At 35.3% G+C, this 19,113-nt stretch overlaps 1 protein-coding gene across 10 annotated transcripts in view; it reads left to right on the top strand.

Annotated features, from left to right (window-relative positions):
• Positions 1-19,113, top strand: part of ITSN1 (intersectin 1) — a 136,418-nt gene that overhangs the window by 77,419 nt on the left and 39,886 nt on the right. For 7 of the 10 annotated variants that reach the window (XM_061453654.1, XM_061453645.1, XM_061453650.1 and 4 more), the window contains 8 exons: positions 1,628-1,857; positions 3,091-3,212; positions 5,092-5,106; positions 10,014-10,258; positions 12,554-12,713; positions 13,575-13,780; positions 14,567-14,649; positions 16,837-17,003. In XM_061453654.1, coding sequence (XP_061309638.1) covers positions 1,628-1,857; positions 3,091-3,212; positions 5,092-5,106; positions 10,014-10,258; positions 12,554-12,713; positions 13,575-13,780; positions 14,567-14,649; positions 16,837-17,003 — 1,228 coding nt within the window. The remainder of the gene's footprint in view (positions 1-1,627; positions 1,858-3,090; positions 3,213-5,091; positions 5,107-10,013; positions 10,259-12,553; positions 12,714-13,574; positions 13,781-14,566; positions 14,650-16,836; positions 17,004-19,113) is intronic. The other 3 variants (XM_061453647.1, XM_061453651.1, XM_061453653.1) reach the window with 1 other exon arrangement.

The following is a 19,113-nucleotide window of genomic DNA, read 5'->3' as shown; positions in this document are numbered from 1 at the left end:
ATGGAAGTGGAATAGGTCATCTGCTACAGCCTTTTAGAGTTATCTTTACTGGTGCAAATTGTTTCTAGCAGAGAATATTTATTCTTTTTGCCTCTTATTTTGCCCTCTGTTGGAGGGGAAGGACTTGTTAGCTTTCACAGCTGGGAATGTGTAATTGTATAGTTCTGCAAGAATTCTGTGTGATGCTTGCAGATATTTTTACTCCTTGCCCATCAGCAGAAGGATCCGGATGGACATGTTTTCTGATAACTGGTTAGTTATTCGGGTTTTGGTTGGTTGGTTGTTTTTGTTTGTTGTTTTTTTTTTGTTGTTTGGTTGTTTTATGTTTTTTTTTTCTGATTTGCTATTTTGAGTCTTACCTAGGGAACTTTGCAGCTTTGAGAAAACAAGCAGAACCAGCTTATTTTATATTCTTACTTCTTTTATGTTTTAGAGCTGAAGTCAGTACTGACCAAATTAAAACTGAAGTGTATAATTTGCTGCCTATTGGATTTCAGGGAAAATTTTACGGTAATGGTTAATTTTGAAAATGTCTAGTGACAGCTGTAGCTGATAGCTACAGGCCTAAATTAAATAAAAATTGTGGGGCAGTTGAAAATAGTAACTTACAATGCTGATATACTCAGATTGCTTGAATTGGACAGCTCAGGAAGAGGTTTTCAAAAGCAGCCTTAGAGCTACATGGAACTGAAGGGCATATGTCTGAGTTCTTGGATGCCAAGGAGTTTTGTTTCTTCAGCCAAGGGAAGTTTCTACTCCCCTCTTCCTCTGCTTCCTCCTTTCTCCATATGGTTCATCACTTAAAAAAACTGCATAGGGTTTATGAATCCCATGGAAAATGATGAAAAGAGACTACACTAATATTGTTCAGTCCCCAAGCCGAAACGGGGACTGAACATGTAAGATACTAAATTGTTATCAAGCTTATAATTTCCAGAACATTGTGAGCTGACTAAGAGTGTTCTAAGATACCTGTGTAAAGTTTCATACAATTAGAAAAACACAGGTAGGTACATTTATTTTCCTGTCACTGTAGAGGAGAAGAGATCACAGCCTCAATAAAGAAGGTAAAGTTTAGCATTTACAGATCGCTAAAAACTCCAGCAAGAAGAAATAGCATTGAATGTTTTTTCCCCATCTTACATTTAGCTCCAAAGTGTAACTAGTTTATCATTTCTGTATGCTTAGGTTGCTCTGCTTTTAGAGTTCTGCGGAATTGTATTGTAAAGGTGCAAAATTCATATGCAAATTAAAAAATTGTATTAAAGGTAGGTTTTTTTAATGCAAAGACAAAGCAACTCAAGGTAATAGAGACCTGCACTTAGTAGCTGGTTACATGAAATTGTGTTCTCTCACTTATCTGAGAGTCATAGCTTTTTCTCTATGAATACATATGGAGTAATAGCAAATCTTTCTGAATATTTCTCCTTTGCCCTCTAGGAGTCATTGTGTAAGAAGATGATGTGGAGTGGTTGATAACTCACCAAAATAAAATTAACACCTCTTACAGGGTATGCAAAAGCCATAAAGAGTACACTTTATTCTATAGATCACATGAAAGGACAACTAATTTTTATGGTCTTTTATTTGACTTGCTTAAAAAAACCCCACCTTAATTATCCAACAGACGAATCCAGGAACGGGATAAACAGCGGCTTGATCGAGTGCAACCAGAAGAAGAACTTCAGTGGCAAAAAAAAAATCAAGAAGATGAGAAGCAAAAAAGGGAAGAAATAACCAAGAAGAAGGAAAGTGACGATAAGGGGAAACAGGAAATGCCAGAGAAACTGAGCAAGCTTTTCCAGCCACATCAAGAGACAATCAAGCCAGCTGTCCAGGCTCCTTGGTCAAATGCAGGTAGAATAAAAAATTCAAGAAATGATGTTGCCTCTTGAACAATTCTTTTCTGTCTTCCCAATTCATACAGAAGAATGTTATGGTTCAGGATTGGATTGCTAGTCTTATTAAAGTAGATCATGTGTGGATTGAGTTCTAGACTCCAAAAAGTTGTTCGCTTAGGCTTCACTATTCTTCTAAAGGGATAATTTTTAGCAGAGTAGCAGAGTGTGAAGCACAGTTGATGGCACTCACTCAGTGCCAGCTGAAGAGAGAATCTTAGCTGAAATTGTTGTAAGATCTTGATGCAATATATCAAAAATTATTTCTGTATTTTTCTTTACAATTCTTTTTTTTCTTTTTTTTTTTTGCTATGCACACAGTCACTGTCAGCTAAGAGCTTTTTCTCTTCATTCTAACCTAACTTTTGCCTGTATTGGGAATCAGGGCTCCTCCTTAAGTGGCTTTGATACATACATTAAAGAACTGACTGGAAATGTGATCTTTGTCTATATGTTTGTTAAAATATTGCATAAAGGGAAAATTACCTTCTATCTTTTAGCCCAAATCTAGAATTGTCAATCTAATATGTCCTCTTGCTAGATTTTATTTGTGCAGAGTAGCAGAGAGCTTTTTTATGACCAAATAGGTAAAATAGGAACTACGTTATACAAGAGCAATTTAGCTTATATCTTTGAAGGGTTTCTTTATTCTTTTTCTAATGATACATCTTTAGCAAGTAATTTATTTTTTTAAAAACCACCATTTATAAGTGACCTCTTTTCAGGCAATCTGTATGAGGATATTTTGAAACATTTTTCTTGGGAGCATAGTCAGGCTGCAAATGAAGCTGCTACACAAGCAGGCTGTAAAAGTATTTGGGTTACCATCGATAAATGCAAGAACATCACTGTTTGAACTGAACCCATAGCTGGTCAGATTTAACTACAAAATCACTGAAGCATTTGAGAAGGTATATATTTTGCATCAGAAGTACACCACTCTTTCTCTGAAAATAGCTGTATATATCATAAAAGTTAAAATATAGCAATATTTTACCTGATCTTTAGAAGAGAAAATAGTAAAAGCTGTATTTTAAATAATTCCTTTTCATATTTCCCCTTGTGTAAAAGAGGGATAAAGTACTTCCTACAAACAAAGTATAGTTTGTTAATTTTTGTTTCCACTTTCACCTAATTTTTCAAATTTTTTTTTTTTTTTTTTTGTATCTGTGCATTTCTTTCCTTTGCTCAGATAAAGCTCCTCTAACCATTTCTGCTCAGGAGGATGTAAAAATAGTGTATTATAGAGCACTGTATCCTTTTGAATCAAGAAGCCATGATGAAATCAGTATTCAGCCTGGCGACATAGTCATGGTAAGAAGGGATTGTGATATTACTTGATGCAATTACTGAAGCTTTTGTGCTTGTGCGATTGAAATGACATTTATGGCAAGATTTTTTACAGAGTTGAGAAAAATATGTCAGTGAATACTGAAATCATGTGATACGACAAGTAACCCTGCTATAATAATGGATAGCTTCTTACAGTTCTTTGTAAGTGTAAAGTTTAAACAATCTATGAGTATATCATATCAGCTTCAGCATGCTGAGCTGTGTGTGTCTGTCAATGGGTTTAAAAATGTTCCTATACAGAAGCTATCTCAGTGAGAGGTTTCTTGTCTTCCAAGGTACCTAAGAAACAAAGTTACTCTTATTTTCTATTTAAAAAGTGGTTATTATGTGAGGAAATCAAAAACTGGCTTTGACAAAGTATATCTCTAATAAGAAATCTACCTTTTTATAAGAGTAGGACAAGAGCAGTGTAAAATTTCTAATTTGGAAAATTGCCTTTATTAAGAGAATGTGATGTCCAGTGTAATACTGTGTGAGACAGTTATGCAAACCCACAAGCTGGCTACACTTCTTAATGGTCACATAAATGTTAACATAGTCTTTGTATGGTAGTGGTACTTCTTCAGCAATACTGGAAATTTTTGTACAACTCTTGATGACAACATTTGATGTAATGATCTATTATAATTGTAGCTTGGAGTTGTGTGTATGATAATTTACTCTTTCTTTTCATCTACTTAGCTCTTATGAGATGCCTTTAAATTTATTTTAAAGAGCATATGCAATAAATAAAATCACATTTCTAAAAACGGAAACTTCAAAACCTAAAAATTTGGTTGCAGGTGTGTTGATACAGAATCATTTCCTTTCCTTTTTATAAGTAGCTGTTGAGATACAGGGATATGACCAGCAGTTCTGGTGTTAATGACTGCAGTTACTGAATGTATATATTAATAAATTCTGAGTATGATCTTAGCATACATGTATCTATGCATAATGAAAATTCCTAGTTTAACTATTAAATGATATCTTAATCACTGATAATGTGATTATCAGTGGGAAATTATTTTCATTACAGTGTCTACCCCACGGAATAGATGTTAGGATCTGTTGTGTTTTGGCACAGTTGAGAAAGAAATGGACTTGGGAAAAAATACACTTTATAGACTCTCATAAGTTTTAATGGTAACTTTTTTTTTTTTTAATGTGTGTATTCGGGGGAAATGAGCCTTCATCTCAGCCTTTTTATTTTAATTGTTGGGTTTGTGATGTTAGAATCTGCTTTAGAAAATAAAAGGCAAACCCTGGATTAGTAGCACTACTGAATGACTAGGGAAGAGACCCAATGCCGTTCATTCTAAATAACAATGCAATGTGTTGGTTGTTGTTCTTCATCAAGCAATAGTATTGGTCAGTCTGCTGTTAAATGAGAGAGGATACAGGTACATGGGTCTCATTAGGCTATTAAAAAATGTGTTGTCCTGTTATCTTGGGAAACAGATTGTAGCCTAGGCATGTAAGTATTCTATTTTTTAACTTGAGGAAGAGCAATCACTAGTATTAAGTAGACTTGCAGGGAAATAACATTTTGCCAAAAAATATATGATTTTTAAGGAGCATTTCACACACTTTAGAGAATCTAAGGTAATCGGAATCTTTTTGTTTGTTATTTTTGGACTTTATTTTAGCTTACTCTACAAAACTAGGGTAACTACTCTCAGTTTTCTTTATTTAACTTACTTTTGACAATAATTAAACCTGATGGCTGATTCTTGTGGGATTTATCTCCTGCTCTGTAGTTATTGCTTAAATGGGCTACTCTTAGAAAAGTTAATTTAAGACCCTTTTGTGAAATGTGTTATAATTCTGCCTTGCTTTAATCATTGCTTTCCTGATGGAGGTTAAAAGGGAATGGGTAAGTGTGCTAAATGACTGTTAGGAAGTCTATGCAATATATTCATTTTCATAAACACAGATTTTTGTTGCCATGTAGTTTACTTGTTTTTGAATTTACCTAGGGTAAAATTAACCAACTAGCTCACATTGTCAAAAGTAATTTAAGTGCAATGAGCCAGAAGTTACTTTTGATAATGGGCATTTGGACTCCTAGGTTATTCCCTGTCCTTAAGTGTTTGTCGTGTCTTGTGGTGCTGAAAGGTTTGAGTTGATTACATTTTTTTGGAAAATAATCATTTACAAGCTTACATGTTAAAGTGTGTCTAATCTACGACATAAATGCAACTCTGTAGTTAAGATGACATGTACATTTAGGAGTTTACTGTGTGCAACAAAATAAGCATTGCTTAAGATAACTGTGTTCTAACATAAACAAATTCAGCACTTCACCATTGTAATACTTATAAATGGCTTTGTATGTGCAAGCTTGTGCAATCATGTCCTGTAATCATATAGCTGTACGAAAGATAATATCCAAACTGTAATTGCCATGAGCAGAGAGTCCAGCTGAAGCCCAAATCCATTGACCATGCACATGGGAACCAGGCCTAAATCTTGGATGTAACTAGGACTGCAGAATTCATTATGTCAGAATGACTTGTGGCTTTAATAGATGTATAGCTTGTAAATAGTTTTTACAAGTGTAATGCACTTTTACACTATGTGTGAGTCTTGAGACCTGTCTTGGTGGAAATGAGGGAGATGAGGGCTTATTCTGAAAGGAAAAGTATTTGCAAATTTGATGAGGGCTTTCTTCTGCCTGACTTTCCAGTACATGTATTAGTTATCTATAGTGGTGATATGTCCTGTGTAACTGTTTAGGGAAGGCGTGGGGTGTGGACAGTGGGTTTTTTTTTTTTTTCTTTTTAAATTTAATTCTTCTGCTTTTTGATTACAGGATTCTTGTATTTTCTCAACTTGGATTTCTGCTTTCTCTGCTTCTTGCCTTTCTATGTACTTTAAATTTCTTTCACTATTGATTTATTTATAATCAATTTATTTATAATTTTGATTGATTTATAATCCTAATTATAATTAAATTATAATTATAAATTATAATCCTAATTATAATTTAACCCAGCTTTTGTCTGGGAACAAGTATTCTGAGCCAAAAAAGCCATGCCTTTTTCAGGGCTCTGTCTGTTCAAGAAGTTAAGTTTCTAGTATGTATATGAATATATATATATACACAATGTGTGGAATTTCTTTTGGATAGCTCTCTTACAAAGTCCTCCTGGCATTTGATGCTGTTAGGCTCCAGTTGAATGGATTCTTTTGTTGCTGATTATGTTTTATATAATATACCTTCTTTAAATAAATTAAGCATAATTCAATGAAATATAGGTGAATTATTGAATTACTGAACTGTAGTGGCTCTGGTAGCAGAGGAATGTAAGTTAAATGGGAAGTTCATAAAGAAGCTTCCATGGAAAGTCTAAACCAAATTCAAAAGTATAGTTTCTCATCAGTTGTGTTAGTTACTGATTGTGAGAGACATGCAGACAGTTTTGTTATGTTAGATCCAGCTTATGGCCTCTGGCCTGTAGAGTTTATATTCAACATTTTAACAGGAGTTCCACTAGTCTCAGAATATCTAGATCAAACGCCTGAAAGGGGAATACAATTAAATTGGACATTTAATGGGTAGATAGTTGAACAAAACAGAAGATGGTAATCAGTTTAGCTTTGATTAAATACTTTTTGTGAGAGTATTAGAGTTTGGCTTTGTAGCTAGAGTGAGTATCTACCATAAAACAGGGCTTCTCTTGCAGTGTGCATGTACTGCTGGTGATACATGAGATAGCTCAAAGTGAGTAGGCCACTGCAAAGCCAGTCCTTCTGTTGACAGAGGTTTTATTGCTTTTTCTACTAAGAGTTGTGTTGCTGTTATTCCTGTCGCTTCTTTTCAGTTGCTGAAACTAAGTGGTTGTAACCTGTGGCTCGAAGTATGGTTTGATAAATAAAAAATAAACCCATACACTATAATTTACTATGTTAGTTATGTTTTGGGGTTAAACCAATATTTTTAAAAATCATAGAATTGCAGTATGGTTTGAGTTGAAAGGGAACTTAAAGCTCATGTAGTTCCACCCCCCTGCCATAGGCAGGAACACCTTCCACTAGATCAGGTTGCTCCAAGTTGGCCTATCCCAAATAAATTGGGATGGTTTGTCACAGGGACTTGGGGATAGTGGGTGTAAACATATTAGGAAATTAGAAAAATTGAATTCTAAAAAGGTGCAAAGGTATTTCTTCAAAGTTCCTGTACTGTACTACAGAAACAGATGCAAATTATACTTTATATGGATGACTGAGAAACCAGCGTTTTTATAGAGTTAAAATGATCCTTCAAAGTGCCTTTTTTATGAGTGTACATAGAAAACTTAATTGGATCAAATAAACATAAAGTTGAGTATTCTAATAGGCTGTTTTATGAATTATTTGAACTTGAAACTGTCTTCTAAAGAGACATTAAATGGGTTGTAGATTTTTGTTTTCTCTGAAAATTTCTATCTGAAACAGCGGTTTCAAACATCAATTTCAAGCACCACAATAACAGATTTTTGGCTTTGCAGTCCTGATTTTATTGTATGTTAGTGATTCTAGTTTCTACCTGCAAAAAGTTAACAGCAATTAAATGACAGTAGAAACTATGTGACTATTATTACTGTTTACATTGTTCAACTTGTTATCAGGTGCTGTTAATCCATTTCTCCTTCTCTCGCAAGATTCACCCTCTGCTGTGACCTTTCATCACTCATACTGCTGCTTTAACAATCCTATTCAGTGCTGCAGTGGAAATTTTGCTCTGCACTGCAGTAAAGCCACACTGAACCGGTCATGCATGTAGCCCGTTTATTTCTGGGTTTGCTTTGAGTTAAAAAGGACTGAGACAGAAGATGGACCCAACAAAAAGCAGAAATAATGGATTGTTTAGCACCAGAAGAGGGGTGTGGGTTACAAATTACTATAGGAGGCAAAGAGACAACAACTGGCTGAAGGCAAAGCAATCTGTCAGCAGCTCAAATGAGTAGTCCAGGGACAATCAGAGGCAAAAGATTTTCTGCTTCAGTTTCAGTCATGTCCAGGCAAAAGAATGGTCTCACCTTTGGTCTAGAGTGACTAGTCTGCATCATTGCCACAAAATAATTATTTTTTGCCACTATTTTTTTTTTCTTCTCTAAATAAGCAGCTGATGAGGTTATATTTTGTTAAAATCAATAGAGTGGATTTGTAGATGTGTTTCCAACTGTAGAAGCATCTGGCTTGAGCCACTACTATATGCTATTTTCATATAATGTACTATACTGAAAACTGCTTTGACTGAAAAATATACTATTTCTTATTCCTGAGCTCATGAAGCATTCTATTATCAACAGATCCCTCACACTGATAATGGATTTTTAGGAAGTAGTGTCAGGTGATTGAGAAATACAGATGTAAGCATCTCTGACTACTGTATTATCTGCCACTGTCAACTCTTGAGTTACTCTGTAGTTTGAAACCCATGTATTTTGAAATACCAATTGCTAGTCACCTAAACTGATGAGAGAAATTCTTGCCCAAAACCAGCCATTGTGTAGGGTTGGTCATCTGACTTCATTACTGGCCTGGTTTTACAGCTGACTTGACTACTGTTGGGGAATCTGCAGTACAGCAAGTTACTGTACAAAGTAGGTGTTATTTACATGTCAGAGGTGCAAACCCTATTCACATGTATGGGTTTGCTTGAAAACTGAGATTCTTTTGACCTATCAAAGAGGTTAGATACCTGGAACACTTAATTTACCAAAATTATTACTGAATACAATTATTGTCTTTTTTCTTCTAAAAAGTTTCTGCAGCTGACCTTGCCTTGAAGGTATTTAGCCACCCTATCAATTCAGCAGGGATAGGACAGCAATGGTGAATTACTTTTCTTCTGCAATTCTTGCTGAATATGTTTAGTTGCAGCTCGCAGTATTTAAACTTATTGCTTCTGGTGAAATAACAGACTAAGACAATAAACAGTCTGACAGTAGAGCATGGAGGAAAAAAATATATTAAATGTTTAAGAAAACTTAACAGGAAAGTATGGTGTTTACAACATTGTAGCTTAACATGAATATAATAATAAGTAGGAATTAAAATATAGCTGCAAAACTAGCCCCATTTCATTCTTTCATTTGTGGCTTGGCAAAGATATCAGAGTGAGGGGAAAGAACAAAGGCCTGTGAATTTACATATGAAAACTTAACTATGGAATTGTTTTGTACAAATACATTAGTAAATCTGTGGCTTTGTTTTGAATTGTTCAATGGATGTTGTTTTTAATATGCTGTGGTTTTCATTGTATTTTCTGCAAGAGAGAATCTAGGAAAACTTGTTAAAAACTATGTTTTGTGTTAGTTAAACTGGAAATACCAGTATTTCAGGGATTTTTCTAGAACTCAGTTCTCCTAAGTCTGCTGCACTGTGAAAGACTTTCAGGCAACTGTTTAAAAACCTATGCTTGGCTTATGCATCAAGACTGAAATAAAACTCATTTTTACCTCACCAGAAGGAAATCCTTTTGATTTTTGGCTTGGGGAAAAACAGGAAAATAAAAATTAAGAAAATGAATAAATAAATTGCAAAGCAGTATTGTGCTGAAAAATGTTCCCTTATCTATTAAGATACCATAGAAGAAATAGCTGTTGACATTCTCCAAAGATAAATTAAATAACAACAACAAAATTCTACCTAGGTGGAACTTACATTTGTAATGAAGGTGTCATGTGTCTATAACTAGAGAAAGGTAATTGCTGTGGAGGAAATGGATTGCTTAAAGGAAAAATTCCATTTGTATGTGATGTTTCTTAACTTTCTAACTTAATGCATCTACAGGTGGATGAAAGCCAGACTGGAGAGCCAGGGTGGCTTGGTGGAGAACTGAAGGGGAAAACTGGATGGTTCCCTGCAAACTATGCAGAGAAAATACCTGAAAATGAAGTTCCAGCTTCTGTAAGGCCAGCAGTTGATGCAACTGCTGCACCTAAAGTTTCTGTGCATGAAACCACTACGTCAATAGGAACTCCTGCTTCTACAGAGTGTACTACAACCAGCAATAACTGGGCAGACTTCAGTTCAACGTATGTTTGGGTAGCGATTGTCACCTTTAATGTGCTGGAGTCCTTTTTAATTGATTTGGCTGTGGTGACATTTAACACAGAGTATCAAGGTTGCAAAATAAAAATAGCTTGTTTGAAGGAAAATATTTTTTCCATAGTAAATAGTTAAGATCGCAACCTTGTGGAGCTTTAACCATGTTTCCATCATATTTGCCAGAGCAATGCAGAAGGGCACATCAGAAATGAGGATGGTGGAAATTTCAAGGTGCTCACCTTCCTTCTCTTAAATTTAGTTAAAATTCTTTGACATTAATCCTCACTGAAGCTTTCCAATTTGGATTATGCAAGATAAGTTAATGACAAAGTTAACATGAAAATATGACTTACTAATTCCTTATCGCAACATTAGTAAGACTGATACAAGGAGAGCATGTGCTTTTCCCTAGATATCTTGTTAACTTAATGCTGTGTATGGTATTATCAACACCTATGTAAATGGGGCAGGGTAAGTAATAGTCGTATCCTTTGATCATGTAACACATATTTATAAATTAAATTTCTAAATATATTTGTGCAATATTACAGTACATAGAATCATAGAATAGTTAATGTTGGAAGGGACCTTAAGATCATCCAGTTCCAACCCCCGTGCCACTGGTAGGGACACCTCCCACTAAACCATGTCACCCAAGGCTCTGTCCAACCTGGCCTTGAACACCACCAGGGATGGAGCATTCACAACTTCTTTGGGCAACCCATTCCAGTGCCTCACTACCCTCACAGTAAAGAACTTCCTCCTTTTATCTACACTGAACTTCCCCTGTTTAAGTTTTAACCTGTTACCTCTTGTCCTATCACTATAGTCCCTAATGAAGAGTCCCTCCCCATCATCCTTATAGGCCCCCTTCAGATACTGGAAGCTGCTATGAGGTCTCCACGCAGCCTTCTCTTCTCCAGGCTGAACAGCCCCAACTTTCTCAGCCTGTCTTCATACGGGAGGTGCTCCAGTCCCCTGATCATCCTCGTGGTCCTCTTCTGGACTTGCTCCAACAGTTCCATGTCCTTTTGATGTTGAGGACACCAGAACTGCACACAATACTCCGAGTGAGGTCTCATGAGAGCAGAGTTAGAGGGGCAGAATCACCTCCTTGGACCTGCTGGTCACGCTCCTTTTGATGCAGCCCAGGATACAGTTGGCTTTCTGGGCTGCGAGTGCGCACTGAAACCGGCTCATGTTCATTTTCTCATCAACCAACACCATGAAGAACATGATACATTCTTTTTCAAAATTTTCATCAACTAGGTCACAGTAGCTTTTCCAGTTATTTAAACTTCTTCTGGTTTACTACAGTCATTTTCCTGAGGAGGGAGAATAAGACTAAATCTTGAGCTTCCTGGAGATATCTGGCACATACTGGATTTTTTTGTTTCAATAAATCATACTTTTGACAAAGCTATTTCTACCCTAGGTGGATAATGTATACTTTCAGGCTTTTCATAAAAATTAATACTCAGTTTCAACACAAAGTGAATCCCAGAACATTTATACTAATAGTACTGTCCTTGACATAATATAAGGGTTAGGGATGGCTGTGGCCTTTGGACACTTACAGTTTAGGTGGACAACAATTGATTACTCCAACTAATACCACAAGCAACATGCAAGGGCAATTTGTGTGTTTAAGATAAGTGCATTGTTTAAGACAGGTGTTTTGTTTACACTCCCACAGTTCAGGGGATTTTGTTCATTTAAGTGGGTATCTGGAGGTAGAGATGTGGGTTATGAAATTTAGTAGGCATTTTAAAGGACAAGATATAAAAAAGATTAAGAGGTTGCGTAAAACTAAAGAGTTGAAAGAAGTCAGTAGGAAATAATTTTAAGAAAAAAAGGTAAGGATTTGAATGAGAAGCAGCAATTATATATAAGGGAAAGGGATGTAAGAGGTCAGTGGCATGCAGGTGTGAAGATTTCAAACCAGTTTTGAAGAGAATAATTATTTTTTTAAATTAGTCCTTTCAAATGTGTATAATATAGACTGCACTACTTCTGTTGTATCTGGGCACAGCTAAGAAATGAAAGTAAATTACAGGAACAGCTGACCTTAAGTAGCAAGGACAAGCAACTCTATTTAGAGATTGCCTTTTTAAGATAAACTTAATTGTTAGCCTATGTTTGCACTACTTCCACCTGAGAGTTATGAAGTATTCAGTTAAAATAAATTAACCTGGAACGTATAAATATTTTTCCTGCACAATCTTCCTGCATGAATGTTTTTATTCAGTTGAAAATGATAGGAATTGTGTTATTCTCTTCAGCTGGCCATCAAGCACTAGTGAGAAACCAGAGACTGATAACTGGGATGCCTGGGCAGCTCAGCCATCTTTGACCGTTCCCAGTGCAGGGCAGATGCGGCAGCGATCAGCCTTCACTCCTGCCACTGTTACAGGATCATCTCCCTCTCCTGTCTTGGGTCAGGTGAGTGCCTATACTGATTGAAACTGTTCTGATCCAGCACAAATATTTGGGAAGCAAATTATGAACGCTGTGACCATGCATTGTAACAGTCACCTGAGATAGGTAAGCAGTTCCATTTTGGAGTGATGAACAGGTAGCGGAAATCCATTTGCAACATCCACGGACAATTTAACATGAAGCAGTTTTTGTTCTGCTATTTTGTGCTAACTTTTTTAGACTGGTGATCCAGCCTTAATGTTTTGGCAGAATGCCAGTTTTGGATCGCTTCCCTGGGGCTTTCCTGAGTCACCTGATAATAACCTTCACTCCAAAGTGGATTATGTAGTTAAGTGAAATAGCAATGGCAAAGCTTCACATCAGATGAATTCTGTCCATCTGCTAAGGCATTTTCTTTTCCTCAATTTAACAACATACTATTCTTGTAAGCTAATGTGTTCTGAAAAATGCTAAATATCTCAGTATCTTAGAGCCAAAAGAGTTGGAATGTACAATGAATAACTTGCTGCAAAGCATAATTTTCCTTAAAGTTTACCTTAAGTCTTGCCAAAATAGCTTCATGAAGGTTTATTACATGTATACTTTAACTGTAAAACTTGATTTGTTAAGCAAAACCTCTGGTAATCTTGCACTGTATTGATTATTTGTTAACAAATAGAAATGTAGGAGGACTGTAAATGTTTCAGGTATTACTTTGTAAGTTTGACTGATTTTGCTTTACGCAGTTGATGAGTATGTGGGTATTTTGTTGCTATATAAGTAGCATAAGAATATAATTCCTTAAGCAGCTTTCTTTGTGAAAGGTGGTGCACATCTGACTTCTCTCTCTCTTTTTTTCCTCTTTTTTTTTTTTATTTGCATTAGGGTGAGAAAGTGGAGGGGCTTCAAGCACAGGCTTTGTATCCTTGGAGAGCAAAAAAAGACAACCACCTTAATTTCAACAAGAATGATATCATCACAGTTTTGGAGCAGCAAGATATGTGGTGGTTCGGAGAGGTTCAAGGACAAAAGGGGTGGTTTCCTAAATCATATGTGAAGCTTATTTCAGGGCCCATTAGGAAGTCAACAAGGTATTTTACTTACTTTCACCATAGTTCTATACTGTAAAAGATAAATATGAAGAGTCGCATGCTTGAATCTTAAAGTTTAGCATCTACTTTGTAAAAATGCCTTTTTTATGTGACTCTCTTTTGTGTGGTTTTGACTCCCAACCCTGGAATTTTTTGTGGGAGGAATAAGAAAATTGACCACAGTTCTTCTTGGGCCATGCATAACTAACAAAACATATAAGGTCTTAATTCTATTTGACTTGCAACCAAAAAAATAGTGGATTGGATTTTATGAATTACAGCTATGTAACTTGTAGTTTATCTTGCCCCCAAAATAAAAAGATATACTTCAAAACTTAACCGCTTATCATCACTCTTGGAGGATGAAACAATCAAAATCTGGTTCTTTGTGAAGGCAACATTAGCATTAGTAATACAAATGAGAATGATTTTAGATTCTTTTTTTTCTTGAGGAAGAAAAGGAGGTGTGGAAACTTGTATATTAAAGGCAGTAACCTAAATGTAACCATGCCTGGCCATTGTACATTTACTTTGCACATTTACTGTCTCTTCTTTAAAATTGTAGGGAATTACTTATGGATGCATATGGTGGATTTTTTTGGTTTTGGTTTTTTTTTGGGGGGGGTGTATTTTTTTGTGGGTTTTTTTGTTTGTTTTGGTTTGTTTTTTGGGGGGGGGGGTTTGGTTTTTGTTTGGTTTTGTGGGTGATTTTTTTTGTTTTTAAATATAATAATAAATTTTCTGAAGAGATTTAATTTCTTAAATAATCATTATTTTCTTCTAAAGCATGGATTCTGGTTCCTCAGAAAGTCCTGCTAGTCTGAAAAGAGTAGCATCACCAGCAACAAAAGCAACCATGTCAGGTGAAGGTAAGCATTTCAAACTGAATGGGATTATTAGTACTTTACTATGTAGTTAAGTAGAATAAGTCAGCTTATTACCAGAAACAGGCTTAGAATTCTAAGTGTTTTAAGTGTTTTAAGATCAGGCCTGTAAAATTGAAGTGCAAATCAATTTACATTTAGAATGATTTAAAATTATTATAGTAAGAATTTATGTAACTTGTGTATAGTGAATGATAATTTCACACGCTATTAAAATATCTTCCATAGTTTGTACTGTTTCTTGTACAAATATTTTGGTAACAATTCACAATCTGGAATGTTTTTTTCTCAGTGCACCAAATAAGCAAAACTGTACATGTACTTCATGATGTCAGGAATTATTAATGTCTCGTTTTCATGCAATGCTCATTTCCAATGTTTCATTTCAGCTCTTAATTGAAGAAATTACAATCAGTTACAGAATGTTGTGATGCTTACAGTCAAGGCTACATCTCATTTTTAAAGATGGAGCCTGGGGCATAGACAGATAATTGTCAGGCCTCTGGAGGGTTTTAAAACTCACATTCCTGGCTGTTACTACCCTTCAGCTGGAGGTTAGTGTCTCTACATGAGCTGTGTTAACAGACTGTGTGGGCACTCTTAATCCATTTCAGTGCAGTCAGCTAGATTAAATCACAGTCAGAGTAAGTCAATGAATCTAAATATAGGTTACATAGGTTACAAATGAACATTAGTATGTAACCCCTACAGCACACCTGATTTATTATTATTTTTTTTTTTAATTACAATTCTAAAGGCAGTTTTAAGTGAGAGTCTCATTGGTTACCAGTATATTTAATTTGCCAATGGCATGAGCACTACAGAAATTAAAAGGAGGTAATTGTAAAGATCCATATAACAAGAAAAATGAGATAATTGCAAAATACAACTAGTCTTGCTCAATATTATTATAATACTATCCTAACTATAATATTATATATACAAATTATTATAATACTATCCTAACTATAATATTATTATAATATTATCCTAACTATATAAAAAGGATCACAACTTTTTAATAAAGCACTTCAAAAAAGCTGTATTTTTAAGAAATGGCAAATCATGGATTTATCATCTTCTATTACATTTAAAGGATTTAAGAAAATTTCCATTGTATAGCATACATTATGATGTTTAATGTGTGTGTTGGTGTGTATGTGCATACAGATGTGGGTGTTCTTAAGCTCTAGTTGTTAGACAAACTGCTTCATTGAGGATAGTAATTGTGGCTTGAATTCTCACTGAACTTCCCTGAGCTAAGCCTTTTGGTCAGATTTAGTGTTCCAGCAAACAGGACAATTGTCAACTTCAGTGGATGCTTGCATGGTTTTGTTACATATGCATGAAAGCGTTACTGAAATACTGTGAATTGCTCTTAGGTCCAGAGCTGGTCCTAGAAGCAGAGGGATATAATCTTCGGAAATCTGTTTTGTGCCCATATAAAATGTGATAATGCTCAGTTAAATAAGAATGTATGAAGTTGTATAGAAAATGTTACTGAATTTTATGAAGTTCTTATTTGTAATCATTTATGTAATTTTTTTTAATGTAGTTCTGTGATGGAATTATGCATTGCATTTCTCAATATCAGTCTGCTTTAGTGTTTTTGCACTTGAATACTAAGTAGTTGACTGTGTTTTAACAAAACAGAACACATACAGGCTTTGTCTTAACATTTCCCAGCCATCTGTTGCGTAAGATGCATTGAGATGTGTACCCTTCATGCGAAGCTTCAAGTAATGAAAGACTTCATTGTATATGAGAGCCAAACAGCATATGTAGAATGAAGACTGTACAGATATTTGGATACTGAGGCTTTCCATCCCCAAGACTGAACAGTCCAGCCATCAGCACAAAACAGAGACCATTGGGAAATATGTTTTCAGAGTAGCTTCTGTACGATTTATAATTTATGTACATTTTAATTTACTAGTAAATTATTTAAAAAACCAAAACAAAACTGCAAATAAACCAGAAGCAGTTTGATAGATTGCATTTAGTTCTGATGGATATCGTTGTATGCATTAAATATTGAGGTTTATATGAATCGTAATTAATAGATTTCTGTCTAGCCTGTGGATAGACTACATTATATTAGTTAGGTTTTGCAAACGACAATTGAGTAGTTTTATCAAGTGTTTTCCCATGTTCTCTCTTTCTCTCTTACAGAATATATTGCTATGTATACTTATGAGAGTTCTGAACAAGGAGACCTAACTTTTCAACAAGGTGATATGATTCTTGTTACAAAGAAAGATGGTGACTGGTGGACAGGAACACTGGGTGATAAATCAGGAGTTTTCCCATCTAACTATGTGAGACTCAAAGATTCTGAGGTAGAGACGTATTGAAATGTTATAAACTTGAGCTGGGGAGGTCTGTTTTATTTGGTTAGAGTGATAGTTGCAAGTCAGTGGATCTTATATCCATTATTCTTCTATAAGGGAGGTGTACAAATATTTAAAGTTTTACTGAATGTGAGATTGAAAATGGAAAACAATAATAGTTGTACTTTAGAACATAATGTCATAAATAATTTTGGATCATATATTAAAATTAATCTTGCATATGTTAATAGTTAACTTAGCAGTTTTGCAGAGTCAAATCAGAATAACTATGACTACCTTGTTCCTGGGGCAAGTTTTTAAAGACTAAGTAGTATCTTACTGCCGTTATTTTTGAAAAAAGATAGAGTAATCTTTCAGTCTATTATATTTCCCTCCCCCTCCGTATTTTCTTGCAATCAAGGGAAATAAATTTTACAACAAAACTTAGATAATGACTATATTTATTTGAAAGTTCTTGGCTGGATAATAGAGGTTCTGTTTCATCTGATTTTTATGCTGGAGTAATCCAACAGAACATGTCCCTATTACATTTTGGTTTTCCCCTCTCTTTAGGCATTCTAAAGAAAGATGTTTTCTCGTTTATATTCCTCATCTGTTTGAGAGGATAACTCAACTACTAATGCGCAGTAGCTTAGAATCATAGTTGAATACAATACTAATCTCTTGCCAAGAAGGAGTTCTTGTTTATGTCTGTAAGAGTAATAGTGGTTTTAAAAGTAAATATATAAGTAAAAATTACTGGATTTTTAGGAATCTAGTTGATAAGGCTTTTTCCACAAGTCTTGAATTCTGTGTGTAGGTGATGCAACTCAATGACTTGCAATATAAAGTTTGATCAAAGTCACTCCTTAAAATTATTTCTGTTGGTGGAAAAGCCAAAGAATAAAACCTGCATTGAAGTATGTACCTGAAGAAGGGCTTTATATAATAAATTTCTAGATAGTAGAGAAATTTCAATAACTGAGGCAGGATTAAAACCAATTTTCAGGTAGTAGTATTTAGTATTGCAGTCCTTGGGAGGAACAGTATTGTGATATTTCTGTCAGAAACATTTTAGAAACCTTTCTCATATGTATTTTACATCATGTAACAGCTTTCTTCAGTCTCTAGAACTAATCATTTTAATACTGGAGAAGTTCTGTCCCAGTTTTGATTAGTTATTCCCTTCTGTTTGAGGTACACTTTCCTGGGTACATTAAGACTGTAGTTTAATAGAATAGAATCGTAGAATCATTTAGATTGGAAAAGACCTTTAAGATAATCCAGTCTAACTGCAAACCTACCATTGCCAAGTCTACCACTAAACCATGTCTAAGCACCTCATCTGCACATCTTTTAAATACCTCAAGGGATGGTGACTCATTCAGTTCCCTGGGAAGCCTGTTTCAGAGTTTGACAACTCTTTCAGTGGAGAAATTTTTCCTAATGTCTAATCTAAACCTTCTCTCGTGTAACTGGAAGCTATTTCCTCTTGTCCTACTGTTTGTTACTTGGAAAAAGACTGACACCCACCTCATTACAACCTCCTTACAGGTAGTTGTAGAGCAAGAAGATCTCCCCTGAGCCTCCTTTCCTCCAGACTAAACAGCTCCAGTTCCCACAGCCATTCCTCATCAGAGTTCTTCTCCAGACCATTCACCAGTGTTGTTGCTCTTCTCTGGACCCGCTTCAGCACCTCAATGTCTATCTTGTAGTGAGGGACCCAGAATGGAATACAGTATTCTAGGTGCAGCTTCACCACTGCTGAGTACAGGGGAATGATCACTTCCCTAGTTCTGCTGGCATCACTATTTCTGACACAAAATGATCATATGCAACCCATTCTAAGTGAGCACAGGTAGAGACCTACCTGCCACACTTTTGCTGCTGCTGTCTTTCATCTGACCTATTAATAAGCCAGTTCAGGACACTACACAGAGTAGAAAACTAGTCTAGTAGAAGTAATACATATTTCTAATATGTTACAAAAATATCAGTAGCAGAATTAGTATGGAAGGAGAGTAGTGAAGGAGGCAAGATTGCCACAGCATTGGCTTGTATTAGCTTGACCTGATTTTGAGCTGCATTCTTAGCTGGCTTTTGTGTTAAGTACTTCATT

Source organism: Pezoporus flaviventris, unplaced genomic scaffold (genome assembly GCF_033815535.1).
Source record: "Pezoporus flaviventris isolate CSIRO_AGI_PZ_B2104156 unplaced genomic scaffold, CSIRO_AGI_Pfla_v1 ptg000015l, whole genome shotgun sequence".
NCBI lineage: Eukaryota > Metazoa > Chordata > Aves > Psittaciformes > Psittacidae > Pezoporus > Pezoporus flaviventris.
The sequence above is the reverse complement of the archived record's forward strand: the minus strand, read 5'-3'. Positions and strand labels throughout refer to the sequence as shown.